We start from the raw sequence: 15041 nt of genomic DNA, 5'->3' as shown, positions 1-15041 counted from the left end.
ACGGATGCATCTGCATCCGACAGACTGCTAAGGGTGAGGTCAACTACGTTTTTCCCTCTTCTTGGTGTCTTCACTACCTGCTGCAAACCCAGTCTAGCAGCTATGTTTGTTAGGACCTGACCAGCTCAATCAGAAGTGTTGTTGTCAAGCCACACTTGGTGGTGGACATTGAAATTCCCCCTGCAGAGTTCCTTTTGTGCCTTTACCACCCTCAATGTTTGTAAATAAAGGCAATGCGTTGCACAAAGATTAGCATGGGAGGAATGACTTTCAGTTTGTGGGACACTTGCACAATACTGGGGTAGAAGGTGGGATGGGCTTCTGGTTCTATACTGGTTCTGCCATGTGTAAGCAAAACTGAATGCTGTAGGGACGGCATCAAATTAATTAGAGGGAGCGTGAACTTGAGAGAGTGGGGAGGTGCAGGCTTACACATAAAGAGGCTATTCCAGAATTATAGGATTCCTCTATATTTGGGAGCCAAAATGCAGACCAAGTGATCGCATTGTGGAACACCTACATTCTGCCGTAAAACTTATACTGAGCTTCCAGTTGCCTGCCACTTCAATAGACCAGTAGAAAGTGAGGACTACAGATGCTGGAGATCAGAGTCGAGAGTGTGGTGCTAGAAAAGCACAGCAGATCAGGCAGCATTCCAGAAGCAGGAGAATCAACGTTTCGGGCAAGAGCCCTTCAACAGGAATGAGGCGTGTGAGCTGAGGGGGTGGAGAGATAAATGAGAGGGGGTTGGGGCTGGTGGGAAGGTATCTGGTAGTGCGATAGGTAGACGGAGGAGGGGGGTGAAAGTGATAGGTCGGAAAGGAGGGTGGAACGGATGGGTGGGAGGGAAGATGGACAGGTAGGACAGGTCATGAGGGCGATGCCGAGTTGGAAGGTTAGAACTGGGATAAAGTGAGGAGGGGAAATGAGGAAACTGATGAAATCCCATCTTCTTTCCCACTTAGCTGCTCCACCCCTCCTCTCTGACCTATAGTTATTACCCCCACCTCAGTCTACCTATTGCACTTCCAACTACCTTCGCCCAGCCCCAACCCCCCCTCTCATTTATCTCTTCACCTCCTTGGCTCACAAGTCTCATTCCTGATGAAGGGCTCTTGCCCAAAATGTCAATTCTCCTGCTCCTCGGATACTTCCTGACCTGCTGTGCTTTTCCAGCACCATACTCTCATCATGTTCCTATGTCAAATGTTTTGTCTCAGGCCTCTTCTAGTGGTCCAGTGAGATTCAACACAAGCTGGAAGAATAATACCTCAGTCTGTTCAGAGACTTTACAGCCTTTAGGATGCAACATCGAGTTTAATAATTTTAGAACATGAACACCTTCTTATATTTCTATTATCCATTCCCACACCCAGATCACGTCATGACATTCAGCACAGTCAACAGATTTTCACTTACTCATAGCCCTCATTATCACCTATCTAGCTTATCTTCTTCCCTGTCTTACTATCAACATTCATTTTGTCTGCCTAACATTTACATTCTCCTCTCCCTCTCTCTGGTCTCTATCTCCTTGCTTCCCACTCCCTCCCTCCAGTTGATTTCAGTTCTGAAAAAGGGTCACTGGACACAAAATATTAATTGCTTTCTCTCCTCAGATGCTGCCAGCCTTGTTAATTTTCTCCAGTAACACATGCTTTTGTTTGCTTCAGCTCTCCAGCATCTGTAGTCCTTTATTTATATTAAAAAAAATTAAAGGGCATTATTTAAAGGGATAGTGACAGCCAGAGTGGAACAGGAAGGGACAAACATCAAAAATTGTGTCAAAAAGGGAAAAAATAGTAGAAAGCTAAAATTATTTTTTCTTTATTTAAGTGAGATTATTTGGAACAAAATAGATGAATTAACCCCACAAATACAAGTTAATGCACATAATCCAATAGCCATTACAGAGACATGGTTACAAAGAGATTAAAAACTGGGAACTAAATACTCAGGAGTATGCGACCTTTCAAAATGAGAGGCTGGAAGGAAAGAGTAGTGGGGTTGCATTTTTGTTACAGGATGGAATAAGCATGATAGCAAGAAATTATCTTGAACTGGAAAATGTAGAATCCATTTGGGTGGAGGAAAGATAAAAAAGGGACAGATGACACTGCTTGGAGTACTTTAGGCCCTTTGTCAATAGCCAGGCATTGGGATAGAGAATAAATCAGGAGGTAATCAAGGCATGTAACAAAATCTATATATTAACCATGGGTGACTTTATTGTTCATATAGATAAGGATAGTCAGATTGGCAGAGAAAGCCATGAGAAAAAAAGTGTGTGTGTATTTGGACAGTTTCTTAGAACAATATGTTGTGGATCCAAGCAGGATCAGGCTGTATTGAACCTGATGATGTGCAATGAGGCAAGTTTAAAAAATGATGTCAAGGTAAAAAATCCCCTTGGAAACAATGATCAGAACATGATAGAATTTAACATTCAGCTCAAGAGGGAGGAACTTGGGTCAGAAATAACTGTGCTGAACTTAAATAAGGGTACACATAGTTCTCCTATAACACCATAGTTGTGTTCCAGCAAAAACTTGCTTAATAAAACTAATGGGGCCTATGGGGAAAGTGGGATTAGGGGCAGAACAGTGAAAACTTTCACTCACGATCGCTTAAAAATCACCGTAAAATCTAACACTAAGTATAGCACAGCCTGAATGAAAGGTTGAAATCACATGTATTAACATTAGTAAATTTAACATCGTACATTTAAAAAAAGTAAGAAAGTTGCTCTCACAGAAGGCTGTTGTGTCATTAGCTGACATCATCACATGCACAGAATAGCACGAAGGTTGGCACTGACATCGTGCATGTGGAGGACGGTACAGAGACATCAGCACATGCACAGCTTGGCACAAAGATTGGCACCTACATAGCGCACGCACGTACACCGGCGCATGTACAGAACAAAGCGTGCAAACCGAACCTCGCTGGAATTGCGCTATTGTCAACGGAGGTAAGCATTCTCCAAAGTACCGTTCCCTAATTCTTCAGTGGTGTTATAGTCTAATTGCGCTGCTGAAACATGCGTTATCCCAGAACTACCTGTAATTAAATGAGGGCAGAACTGGCTGGAGTGGACAAGGGAAGGTATTTAGCAGTAAAGGATGTTGAGGAATAATGACAAACTTTTAAAGAAAATAGTTTGTGATTCACAACAAAGACATATTCCAGTAACAAAGAAATGTTCCAGGAAATGGATTTGCAACCTTGAGAAATTAAGGGTAGCATCATCTTGAAAGAATATACATATAACATGGCAAATATTAGCAGAAAACATTTTTAAAAAAAGACAATCAAAAATAATAAAAAGGCAGAAAATAAACTTTGAAGCAAACTTGTAAGCAATATCAAGATGGATAGCAAGAATGTCTTTAAATATATAAAAAGAGAACCCAAAAGTGAACATAGGACCTCTGAGAATGAGGCTAGAAAATAATAATGCAGAACTAGGAAATGCAAAGTAATTGAATAAATACTCCACAGTAGAAGTCACTAATAGCACCTAGAAATGACTAAATATTCAAAAGGGCAATAGGAGGATATACAAAACTAGTACCAGAGAAAATGTGCTGATGAAACTAATGGGGTTCAAGGCTTCTAGGCTTCTGGACTGAGGTTGACTTGCGCACTGAGCTGCTAAGTTTGTTCGTAGATGTTTCATCAGTATGCTATTCAACATCATCAGTGTACTTTGGATGAAGTGTTAATGTCTGTCCTGCTTGCTATTTATAAATCTGGTTCTGCTGGGGTTGGTGGTGTCATTTCCGGTTTTGTTGCTGGTTCTGTTTCTTACTGGTTGAGATGGTGTCCAAATCTCATGTTTGCTAATGGAGCTCCAGGTTGAGTGCCAGGCTTCTAGGAATTCCCATGCATGTCTCTGTTTGGCTTGTCTTAGGATGCATAAGTTGTCTCAGTCAACTTGGTTACCTTCATTGTCTGCATGAAGTGATAGCTGGTCATGTTTCTTAGTGGCTAGTTCTTGTTCGTGTACCCTGGTGGCTAATTTCTTTCCTGTTTGCCGTATGTAGTATTTTTGGCAATGTTTATATTGTATTTTGTATATAACATTGATCCTGTTGATTGTGGGTATAGGATCGTATTGTTCGTATTTGTCATAATGTGGTCGTAGATTTATGGGTTACCATGATGCCCAAAGGTTGGAGTAGTCTGGTGGTCATTTCTGATATATTTTTAACGTATGGCAGTGTATCTGGGCCTGTTGTGGAATGTCATGTAGGTATTATCAGGCTGTGATGCTTGGGGTACCCATTGTTTCTCATGACATTGTGTAAGAGTTCTTCTGCTGCTTTGTGCAGCTCTATGGTGCTGGATATGTTATGGCTCGCTTGAACAATGTTTTGATGGAGCTCTATTTGTGGGTGGTTGCTGTTGTGGTTGAGTACCTGGTCTGTGTGGGTGGCCTTCCTGTACACGCTGGTCTGGAGCTCCCCATTGGCCTTGCTTTCAATCATTACATCAGGAATGGGAATCAGTTGTTGTTTTCTTCTTCCTTGGTGAATTTTATACTGGTAAGGATGTTGTTTATGAGTTGATGGGTTTCCTCTAGCTGTGAGCGTTTGGTAATGACAAAGGTGTCATCTACATATCGCATCCACAGTTTTTGGCTGGATAGTTACCAAACATGTAGATTTGGACCCATATACCAACCAGTAAAAAAACAGAACAAACAACAAAACACCACCAACCCCAGCAGAACTAGACAAATAAATAGCAAGCTGGACAGAACACCAAAGTTCATCAGAGGCACACTGATAATGTTACAAAGCATGGTGATGAAACATCTGTGAACAAACTTACCAGCTCATCGAGCAAGTCAACAGCCTCATCCACAATCTGAGCTACAAATCTTCTCGAATACTCTCAGCTCCTTGACCTGTTAGGATGCATCTTAGGGTGCTGGGTCCACTACTTTTCATCATTTATATAAATGATTTGGTAGTGAACACTAGAGATATAGTTAGTAAGCTTGCAGATTACACCAAAATTGGAGGTGTAGTGCACAGCGAAGATTACCTCAGATTACAATGGGATCTTGATCAGATAGGCCAATGGACTGAGAAGTGGTAGATGGAGTTTAATTTAGATAGATGTGAGGTGTTGCATTTTGTAAAAGCAGATCAGATTGGTAAGGTCCTAGGGATTGCTGCCGAACAAAGAGATCTTGGAGTGCAGATTCATAGTTCCTTGAAAGTAGAATTGCAGGTAGATAGAATAGTGAAGAAGGCATTTGGTCTGCTTTCCTTTATTGGTCAGAGTATTAAGCACAGGAGTTGGGAGGTCATGTTGCAGCTGTACAGGACATGGGTTAAGTCACTTTTGGAATATTGCGTGCAATTCTGGTCTCCATCCTATCAAAAGGATGTTGTGAAACTTGAAAAGGTTCAGAAAAGATTTAAGGATGTTGTCAAGGTTGGAGGATTTGAGCTATAGGAAGAGCCTGAATATTTTCCCTGGGAGGCTGAGGTGTGACCTTAGAGAGGTTTATAAAATCATGAGGGGCATGGATGGGATAAACTAAGAAAGTCTTTTCCCTGGGGTAGGGAAGTCCAGAACTAGGTTGAGGGTGAGAGGGGAAAGATATAAAAGGGAACCTTAGGGGCAACTTTTTCATGCAGAGTGGCGGGTGTATTATGGCATGAGCTGCCAGAGGAAGTGGTGGAGGCTGGTACAAGAAAGCATTTAAAAGGCATCTGGATGGGTATATTAATAGGAACGGTTTAGAGGGATATGGGCCAAGTGCTGGCAAATGGGATTATATTAGGTTACAATATCTGGTCGGCATGGATGAGTTGGACCGAAGGATCTGTTTCTGTGCTGTACATCTCTATGACTCTATATTGAAGGAAGTAGCTATAGGAATAGTGGATACACTGGAAGTACACTTTTAGGAATACATAGATCCTGGAAAAGCCCCATAGGATTGGAAAACTGCCAATGTAACAACTTCATTTGAAACTGAAGAAACAGTTAACTGTCGGCCAATTAGTTTAATGTCTTGTTGGGAAAATGTTAGAGTCTATTACAAACGATACCAGAATATTTAGAAATACATAGTATGATCAGGCAGGGTCAGCATGGCATCAAGAAGGGGAAACTATGACTGAAAAATTTACTGTCACCCACAGATATATCAGAGTGGTGACAGGAGAATGTGAAGACAGGGAAACTGAGCAGGGATTGGCTGACCATGGGAAATGCCAAGCAGTTCAAAAGGGATTTCAAAGATCAGTCAGCATCTTTGCTCATTCCATAAATGAAAAAAGGCAATATTCTGACTTAAAGGCAAAATAACATGGACATCACAGCAATTCCTGATTGAAGGGTCAAAAATACAGCTGAAAATTTGAAGCAAAATAACTTTTAGTGATTTGGTTATAAGGTTTTCATTGCTGCCTCAATTATCTTTTTAAAAAGTGATTTTAAACAACAAAGAATATTGTAGAAACTCAGCAATTCTGACATCATCTGTGGAGAGATAAACAGTTAACATTGAGTCCAGAACTTCCTCTCTCCACAGATGCTGCCAGACTTCAGTTTCTCGAGCATTCCATTGCTTTCAGATTTTCATCATCTGCAATACCTTGTTTTCATTCAAAAGCCATTTTTTTTAAAAAAGTGGGCACCCTGTTCAACTATCACTTTTAAGTCACTATTTTATCAAGCAAATTCCTTAACCCTCTCATTAATAGCTTCAGTAATTTAGCACAAATCCACTAGGTGGTACTATTCTAGTTCTATGTACTGTGCTGCTCAGATAACTTCCTCAGCCATAGTCCTTTTTGAAAGCATGCACACGACTACATTGCAACATTAATAGAAACCAGATCACCATTTAGCTGATGGAATATGGAAAATCATATATCTACTGACACTTGGGTGTTTTTAATTTAAAAATGTGACCTATATTTACAAATATACAGTAGAAACATCCTATATATCTTATCAGGTTACAACTGCAGCCATTTGCCAGTGTAGGTGTTGCACATAAAGTGTCTCTTTATAACAAGAACATTAAAAAAAGGCCTGTGATTTAAGAGTAGGCATCAAAATGTGGGCAGCTTGGTCTACTTGTGTTTATCATAATAGTTCATCTGCAAACTCCAAAGTCTCAAAGTCACAAAAAATGAGGGGTGGCCAAATTGAAGATCAGCAGCGTGGACAGGAAAATGTGAATGAGTATGAGGAAAAGAGTGTCTGAGTGGACAAGGGAAATAGCACAAGAGGACAAAATATAGAGCGCAAGAGTGGGGCCCAAGAACGAACATAGGAGGCATATGCCATTCAATTAGATCATGTCTGATCATCTACCCCAATGCCACTTTTCCTACACTATTCCCACATCTTGTCATTAATGCCCAAAAAGTTGAATAGATAGAAGCTCAACTAGAATTTGCAGGAATATATATTAAGATTTTAATTAAATCAACAATGATGTACATGCAAGGAATATTTTAAACATTTAACTCAAATCCAATTTAAAAGTATCTTCAACAACTCAAGTTAAATCAATTTACATATTACAACATAATGTTCAATATTACCTTTTACTTTAGAAATTACTGTTCCTGTTGCACTTAGAATGTCCACTGAATTTAAGGACTGATGCTTGTTAATTACAACCTTTAATACTCTTAACAGCTCTCCGAGACGTTCATGGGCCATTTGATGTAAACCTTTGTTTTCTGAAAGAAAAACATTTCACGAGTCAACATTCAAGTTTGGTTGTTTTAAAACAAAGACGTCTGCTCAATAATGTTTACTCAATAACACAATGTGCTGAAAGTAGTTTTTTTGAAATCCAATAAAAACTCTCTAATTCCACAAAAATGCAACTCACTCTAAAGAGTATGGAAAAATCATAAGGTTTTCCCAACTCTGCTCGGCCATTGAATACATAGTTGGTCATTCTCAATTCCATCTTCCCCAACCACATCACATGACACAGTTTCCCAAAAGCATAGGAGTCCAAGTCATGGAGTCATAGAGATGGCATGGAAACAGACCCTTCGGTCCAACTCATCCATGCCGATCAGATATCCCAACCCAATCTAGTCCCACTTGCCAGCAACTGGCCAATATCCTCCAAACCCTTGCTATTCATATACCCATCCAGATGCCTTTAAAATATTGCAATAGTACGAGCCTCCACCACTTCCTCTGGCAGCTCATTTCATACGCATACCACCCTCTGCATGAAAAAGTTGCCTCTTAGGTCTCTTTTCTATCTTTCCCCTCTCACCCTAAACCAATGCCCTCTAATTCTGGACTCCCCCACCCCAGGGAAAAGACCTTGTTATTTACCCTATCCATGCCCCTCATAATTTTATAAACCTCTATGAGATCACCCCTCAGCCTCCAGGGAAAACAGCCCCAGCCTATTCAACCTCTCCCTATAGCTCAAATCCTCCAATCCTGGCAACATCCATGTCAATCTTTTCGGAACCCTTTCAAGTTTCACAACATCCTTCCGATAGGATGGAGACCATAATTGATTGCAATATTTCAAGAGTGGCCTAACCAATGTCCTGTACAGCCGCAACGTGACCTCACAACTCCTATACTCAATACTCTGTCCAATAAAGGAAAGCATACCAAACGCCTTTTTCACTATCCTATCTACATGCAACTCCACTTTCAAGGAGCTATGAACCTGCACTCCAAGGACTTTGGATTAGAGTGGTGCTGGAAAAGCATAGCAGGTCAGGCAGTATCCGAGGAGCAGGAAAATCTTGTTTTGCAACACTCTGTAGGATCTTACCATTTAGTGTATAGTTCTGCTAAGATTTGCTTTCCCAAAATGCAGCACCTCATGTTTATGCAAATTAAACTCTATCGGCCACTCCTCAGCCCATTGGCTCATCTGATCAAGATCCCACTGTAATCAGAGGTAACCTTCTTCACTGTCCATCACACCTCCAATTTTGGTGTCATCTGCAAACTTACTAACTGTACCTCTAATGCTCACATCCAAATGACGAAAAAGAGGACCCAGCACCGATCCTTGTGGCACTCCACTGATCACAGGCCTCCAGTCTGAAAAACAACTCTCCACCACCCCCTTCTACCTTTCAGCCAGTTCTGTATCCAAATGGCTAGTTCTTCCTGTATTCCATGAGATCGAACCTTGCTAACCAGTCTTCCATGGGGAACCTTGTCGAATGCCTTACTAAAGCCCATATCGATCAGGTCTACCACTCTGCCCTCATCAATCCACTTTGTTACTTCTTCAAAAATCCCAATCAAGTTTGTGAGACATGATTTCCCATGCACAAAGCCATGTTGACTATCCCTAATCAGTCCTTGCCTTTTCAAATACATGTACTTCCTGTCCCTCAGGATTCCCTCCCACAACTTGTCCACCTGATCAGGTCCTGGGGAATTATCCACTCTTATGCGTTTCAAGACATCCAGCAGTTCCTCCTTTGTAATATGGATATTTTTCAAGATGTCACCATCTATTTCCCAACATTCTATATCTTCCATGCCCTTCTCCACAGTAAAAATTGATGCAAAATGCTCATTTAGTATCTCCCCCATCTCCTGCAGTTCCACACAAAGGCCACCTTGCTGATCTTTGAGGGGCCCTATTCTCTCCCTCGTTACCCTTTTGTCCTTAATATTTAAAGAATCCCTCTGGATTCTCCTTAACTCTATCTGCCAAAGCTATCTCACATCCCCTTTTTACTATCCTGATTTCCCTCTTAAATGTGCTCCTACTGCCTTTATATCCTCCGATTGATTCATTTGATCTCTGCTGTCTATACCTGACATATGCTTCCTTTTCTTACTCAAAACCTCAATTTGTCTAGTCATCCAGCATTCCTTGCACCTACCAGCTTTGCTTTTCACCCCGACAGTAATATACTGTCTCTGGACTCTCATTATTTCATTTTTGAAAGCTTCCCATTTTCTAGCCATTCCTTTACCTGTGAACATCTGCCCTCAATCAACTTTTGAAAGTTCTTGCCACTACTGTCAAAATTGGCCATTCTTCAATTTAGAACTTCAACTTTTAGATCCTGTTCTATCCTGTTTCATCACTATTTTAAAACAAATAGAATTATGGTCGCTGGCCCCAAAGTGCTCTCCCACTGGCACCTCAGTCACCTGCCCTGCCTTATTTCCCAAGAGTAGGTCAAGTTTTGCACTTTCTCTAGTAAGGACATCCACGCACTGAATCAGAAAATTGTCTTGTACATGCTTAACAAATTCCTTTCCAGCTAAATCCTTAACACTATGGCAGTCTCAGTCTATGTTTGAAAAGTTAAAATCCCCTACCATAACCACCCTATTATTCTTGCAGATAACTGAGATCTCCTTAAAAATGTCTCTCAATTTCCCTTTGACTACCAGGGGGTCTATAATACAATCCCAATAAGGTGATCATTCCTTTCTTATTTCTCAGTTCCACCCAAATAACTTCCCTGGATGTATTTCCAGGAATATCTTCCCTACAAACGGCTGTAATGCTATCCCTTATCAAAAATGCCACTCCCCCTCCTCTCTTGCCTCCCTTTCTGTCCTTCCTGTAACATTTGTATCCTGGAATTTTAAGCTGCCAGTCTTGTCCATCCCATGTCTCTAATTGCTATAATATCCCAGTGCCATGTTCCTAACCATGCCCTGAGTTCATCTATCTTCCTTGTTAGGCCTCTTGCATTGAAATAAATGCATTTTAATTTTATCAGTCCTTATCCTCAGCTTTGACTCTGCCTGCCCTGATTATTTGACTCTCTTCTTTTCTCAACTGTACAAGTCTCAGATTGATCTCTTTTCCTCACTAACTCTCTGGCTCCCATCCTTCCACTTTACTAGCTTAAATCCTCCCGAGCATCTCTAGCAAATCTCCCTGCCGGTATATTAGTCCTCTTCCAATAGAGGTCACTTCTACTCCAGAAGAGATTCCAATGATCCAAAAATATGAATCCTTCTCCAATACATCACCTCATCAGCCATGCATTCATCTGCTCTATCCTCCTATTCCTACCCTCACTAGCTCACAGCACTGAGAGTCATCCAGATATTACTACTCTCGAGGACTTCCTTTTTATATTCCTGCCTAACTCTCTGTATTCTCCCTTCAGAATCTCAACCTTTTCCCATCCTATGTCATTGGTTCCAAAATGTACAATGACCCCTTGCTGGGCCCTACCCTTCTTGACTGCAAATGTGTTGCTGGTCAAAGCACAGCAGGCCAGGCAGCATCTCAGGAATAGAGAATTCGACGTTTCGAGCATAAGCCCTTCATTTTTTACTCGAAGATTTTTACCTACCCTTCTTGAGAACATTTTGCACCCTCCCTGAGATATCCTTGATCCTGGCACCAGGGAGGCAACATACCCTTCTGATTTTTCACTGCTCATGAACATGCTGAACGATGGAGTTTCAAAATTTCTCAAAGAGGAGAATTTGGAAGATTCGCAACTTGCAAAGTGTGAAATTTATTCTCCTTCTCAGCCATAAATGATCAACCTCTTCCCTGTGTTCTAGATTCACCAGTCTGTCATGAGTCTATTCTGCCATGCTCCTTATATGATTCCATGTGATTATCTTCCATTTTTCTGAACATCCAGAAAATACAGCCCAACTAATGAACATCTTACCTTAGGACACTGTCTCATCTTGCAATCTAGTGAACTTTTGCCATACCAACTCGAATACAGGTATATCCTGTATGTGGGATCAAACAGCTCAGTAGTCTACATGTGATCTCACCAAAACCCTGTGTACTTGTTTCAAAACTTCACTGTTGTATTCCAGTCCCCGTGCAATAAAAGCCAACATGCCGTTGCCTTCCTAATTGTGTAACTTCGTATTCTTGTCTGACACTGTTTCTCTGAGATTTTATGAAGACCAAGTGAAAAGTTTTGTGTCCTTTTTTTGAAAAAAAATCTACTGTTCAATTCTTACCTTACATTGCCGCACGTTCTTCATTTGCAACCTTGGTGCCAACTAAGCTAACTTGCTTTATACATCTCAGCAACCCATGTCCTCTTCACAACATTTGCCTTCCCATCTAGCTTTGCATTTTCAGAAAACTGATAATGTATATTACTCTCATTCTAAGTTGTGAAATAACATCTCTGAATAGGTTGATAAGAAAACATTAAAATATTAATATAGACTGTAACTAAGCAAGGCACAGATCTTTGTATCAGTCTCCTGCCTACTATGAATAAGTTGAAATAAGATTAAAATTAAAGAACACATTCTGATGCACAAAAAGTAAACAATATAAAACAATTCTATGGATATATTCCTAATACTGCAACAAGAATATCATATAAAGTAACCTCAGTTTCAGAAAATGGAGTTACAATTTCAGGAGTACATGTGAGGAGCATATCAGGTTTACCTAAAAATAGGTGTCAGCATGGTGAAGCTACCAAACAGGACTACTTGCGTGCCAAATGGCATAAACAGCAAGTGATAGACAGAGCTAAGCGATCCCACAACCAATGGATCAGATCTAAGCTCAGTAGTCCTTCCACATACAGTAGTGAATGGTGTTGGACAATTAAACAACTCACTAGAGGAGAAGGCTCCACAAATATCCCCATCCTCAATGATGGAGGAGCCCAACACATCAGTGAATCAGATAAGGCTGAAGCATTCGCAACAATCTTCAGTGAGAAGTGCCAAGTGAATGATCCATCTTGGGATCCTCCAGTGATCCCCAGCATTACAGATACCAGTCTCCAGCCAATTCAATTCACTCAACGTGATATCAAGAAACGGCTGGAGGCACTGGATACTGTAAAGGCAATGGGCGCAATAGTACTGAAGACATGTGCCCCAGAACTTGTCACTCTCTTAGCCAAGTTCTTCCAATACAGTTACAACACTGGCATCTAACTGATATTATGGAAAATTGCCCAGGTATGTTTTATACACAAAAAGTAAGTCAAATCCAACCCGGCCAATTCCTGCCCAATCAGTCTACCCTCCACCATGATGGAAGGGGTCATCGACAATACAATCAAGCAGCACCTGCTCAGAGTTAACCTGCTCAGTGATGCCCAGTTTGGGTTTCACCAGGGTCACTCAGCTCCTGATCTCATTACAGCCTTGCAACAAGATCTGGACAATATCCAGAGATGGACCAACAAGTGGCAAGTAACATTCACACCACACAAATGACAGACAATAACCATCACCAATAAGAGACACTGTAACCACCGCCTCTTGACATTCAACGGTATTACCATCACTGATTCCCCCACTGTCAACATCCTTGGGGTTATCATTGACCAGAAGCTCAACTGCACTCACCACATGAACACAGGGGCTACAACAGCAGGTCAGAAACTAGAATACTGCAGCAAGTAACTCACTTCCTGGCACCCCAAAGTCTATAAGGCACAAGTCAGGAATCTGATGGAATACTCCCCACTTGCCTGGATGGGGGCAGCTCCAACAACACCCAAGAAGCTTGACACCATCCAGGACAAAGCAACGTGCTTGATTGGAACCACATCTACAAACATTCAATCCCTCCACCCACCCGCGTTCAGTACAGCAGTGTGTACTATCTACAAGATGCACTGCAGAAATTCACAAAAGATCCTAAGACAGCACCTTCCAAACCCATGACCAATTCCACCCAGAAGGACAAAGGCAGCAGGTACCTGGGAACACCACCACCTGCAAGTTCTCTCTAAGCCAATCACGGCCCTGACTTGGAAATATACTGCGTTCCTTCACAGTTATTGGGTCAAAATCCTGGAATTCCCTCCTTACCAGCATTGTGGGTGAGCCTACAGGAAGTGGACTGCAATGAATCAAGAAGGCAGCTCACCACCACTTTCTCAAGGGCAAATAGGGAGGGGCTATCAATGCTGGCCAGCCAATGACACCCAAGTCCCACAAATAAATAAAAATAATTATTTAGACAAACGAATATTTCACTTGGATCCACACCCTCGCCTACCCCAAGGGTTTTTCTTGAACTAGAGAAGTGAAGGAAACTGAATGTGGCTGTGCCATCCAATAGCTGTGTCACGGTCACGAATGGAAATTAGTAAAAAAAAAAGGTATCAGGGAAGACAACATGAAAACTGCAGATGCTGGAGATCAGAGTCAAGAAGTATGGCACTGGAAAAGCACAGCCAGTCAGATAGCACCCAAGGAGCAGGAGAGTCGATGCTTTGAGCATAAGTTCTTCATCAAGAATGTGGGAGGGGCCCAAGAGATAAATAGGAGAGAAATAGCTAGGGGAGGGAGGTAGCTTGGAATGCAATAGATAAATGGTGGATGGGTGATGGTGTTAGGTTAGAGTGGAGGGTGAGCAGATGGATGGGAAAGAAGATGGACAGGTAGGACAGTTCAAGACAGTGGTGAGAGTTGGAGGGTTAGACCTAGGATAAGGTGGGAGTAGGGGAGATGAGGAAACTGGTGAAATAGACATTGATTCTATGTGATCGGAGGTCCCAAGGCAGAAGATTAGGTGTTCTTCCTCCAATTGTTGGGCAGCTAGATTTAGCGGTGGAGGAGGCCCAGGACTTGCATGTCCTTGGCAGAGTGGGAGGGGATGTTGAAGTGCTATGGCCACAAGGCAGTGGGACTGTTTGGTGTGTGCGTCCCGGCGGCGTTCTCTGAACCGTTCCACAAGTTGGAGTCCTGTCTCTCCAGTGTAGACAGCAACAGGCACAACTGAGGTGGTGTTTGGAGGTGCAGAAACATCTCTGCTGGACGCAGAAGGATCTTTGGGACCTTTGCTAAGGTTAGCAGGCAAAGTAAAAGCAACCAGATCTCTACAAAAGGACCTACTATGAGAATACTTGGGATAATTTCAGCAAATAAGCAACTAATGTTAGGAAAGACCACAAGCCATTTAAAATTATTACGGCAGTATGATGGCTCCGTGGTTAGCACTGCAGCCTCATAGCTTCAGAGTCCTGGGTTCGATTCCAGCCTCAGGCTGCTGTCTGTGTGGAGTTTGCACATTCTCCCTGTTTCTGCGTGGGTTTCCTCCAGGTGCTCTAGTTTCCTTCCACAGTCAA

General features: G+C 41.8%; 1 protein-coding gene across 1 annotated transcript in view; it reads right to left on the bottom strand.

Annotated features, from left to right (window-relative positions):
- LOC132819165 (rho GTPase-activating protein 29-like) overlaps nt 1-15041 on the bottom strand; it is a 123301-nt gene that overhangs the window by 65832 nt on the left and 42428 nt on the right. Inside the window, exon 3 of the mRNA XM_060830579.1 lies at nt 7581-7721. Within this exon, the coding sequence (XP_060686562.1) occupies nt 7581-7721 (141 nt within the window). The remainder of the gene's footprint in view (nt 1-7580; nt 7722-15041) is intronic.

This window comes from Hemiscyllium ocellatum, chromosome 9 (assembly GCF_020745735.1).
Source record: "Hemiscyllium ocellatum isolate sHemOce1 chromosome 9, sHemOce1.pat.X.cur, whole genome shotgun sequence".
Classification (NCBI taxonomy): domain Eukaryota; kingdom Metazoa; phylum Chordata; class Chondrichthyes; order Orectolobiformes; family Hemiscylliidae; genus Hemiscyllium; species Hemiscyllium ocellatum.
This window is presented reverse-complemented; position numbering and strand designations above follow the sequence as displayed.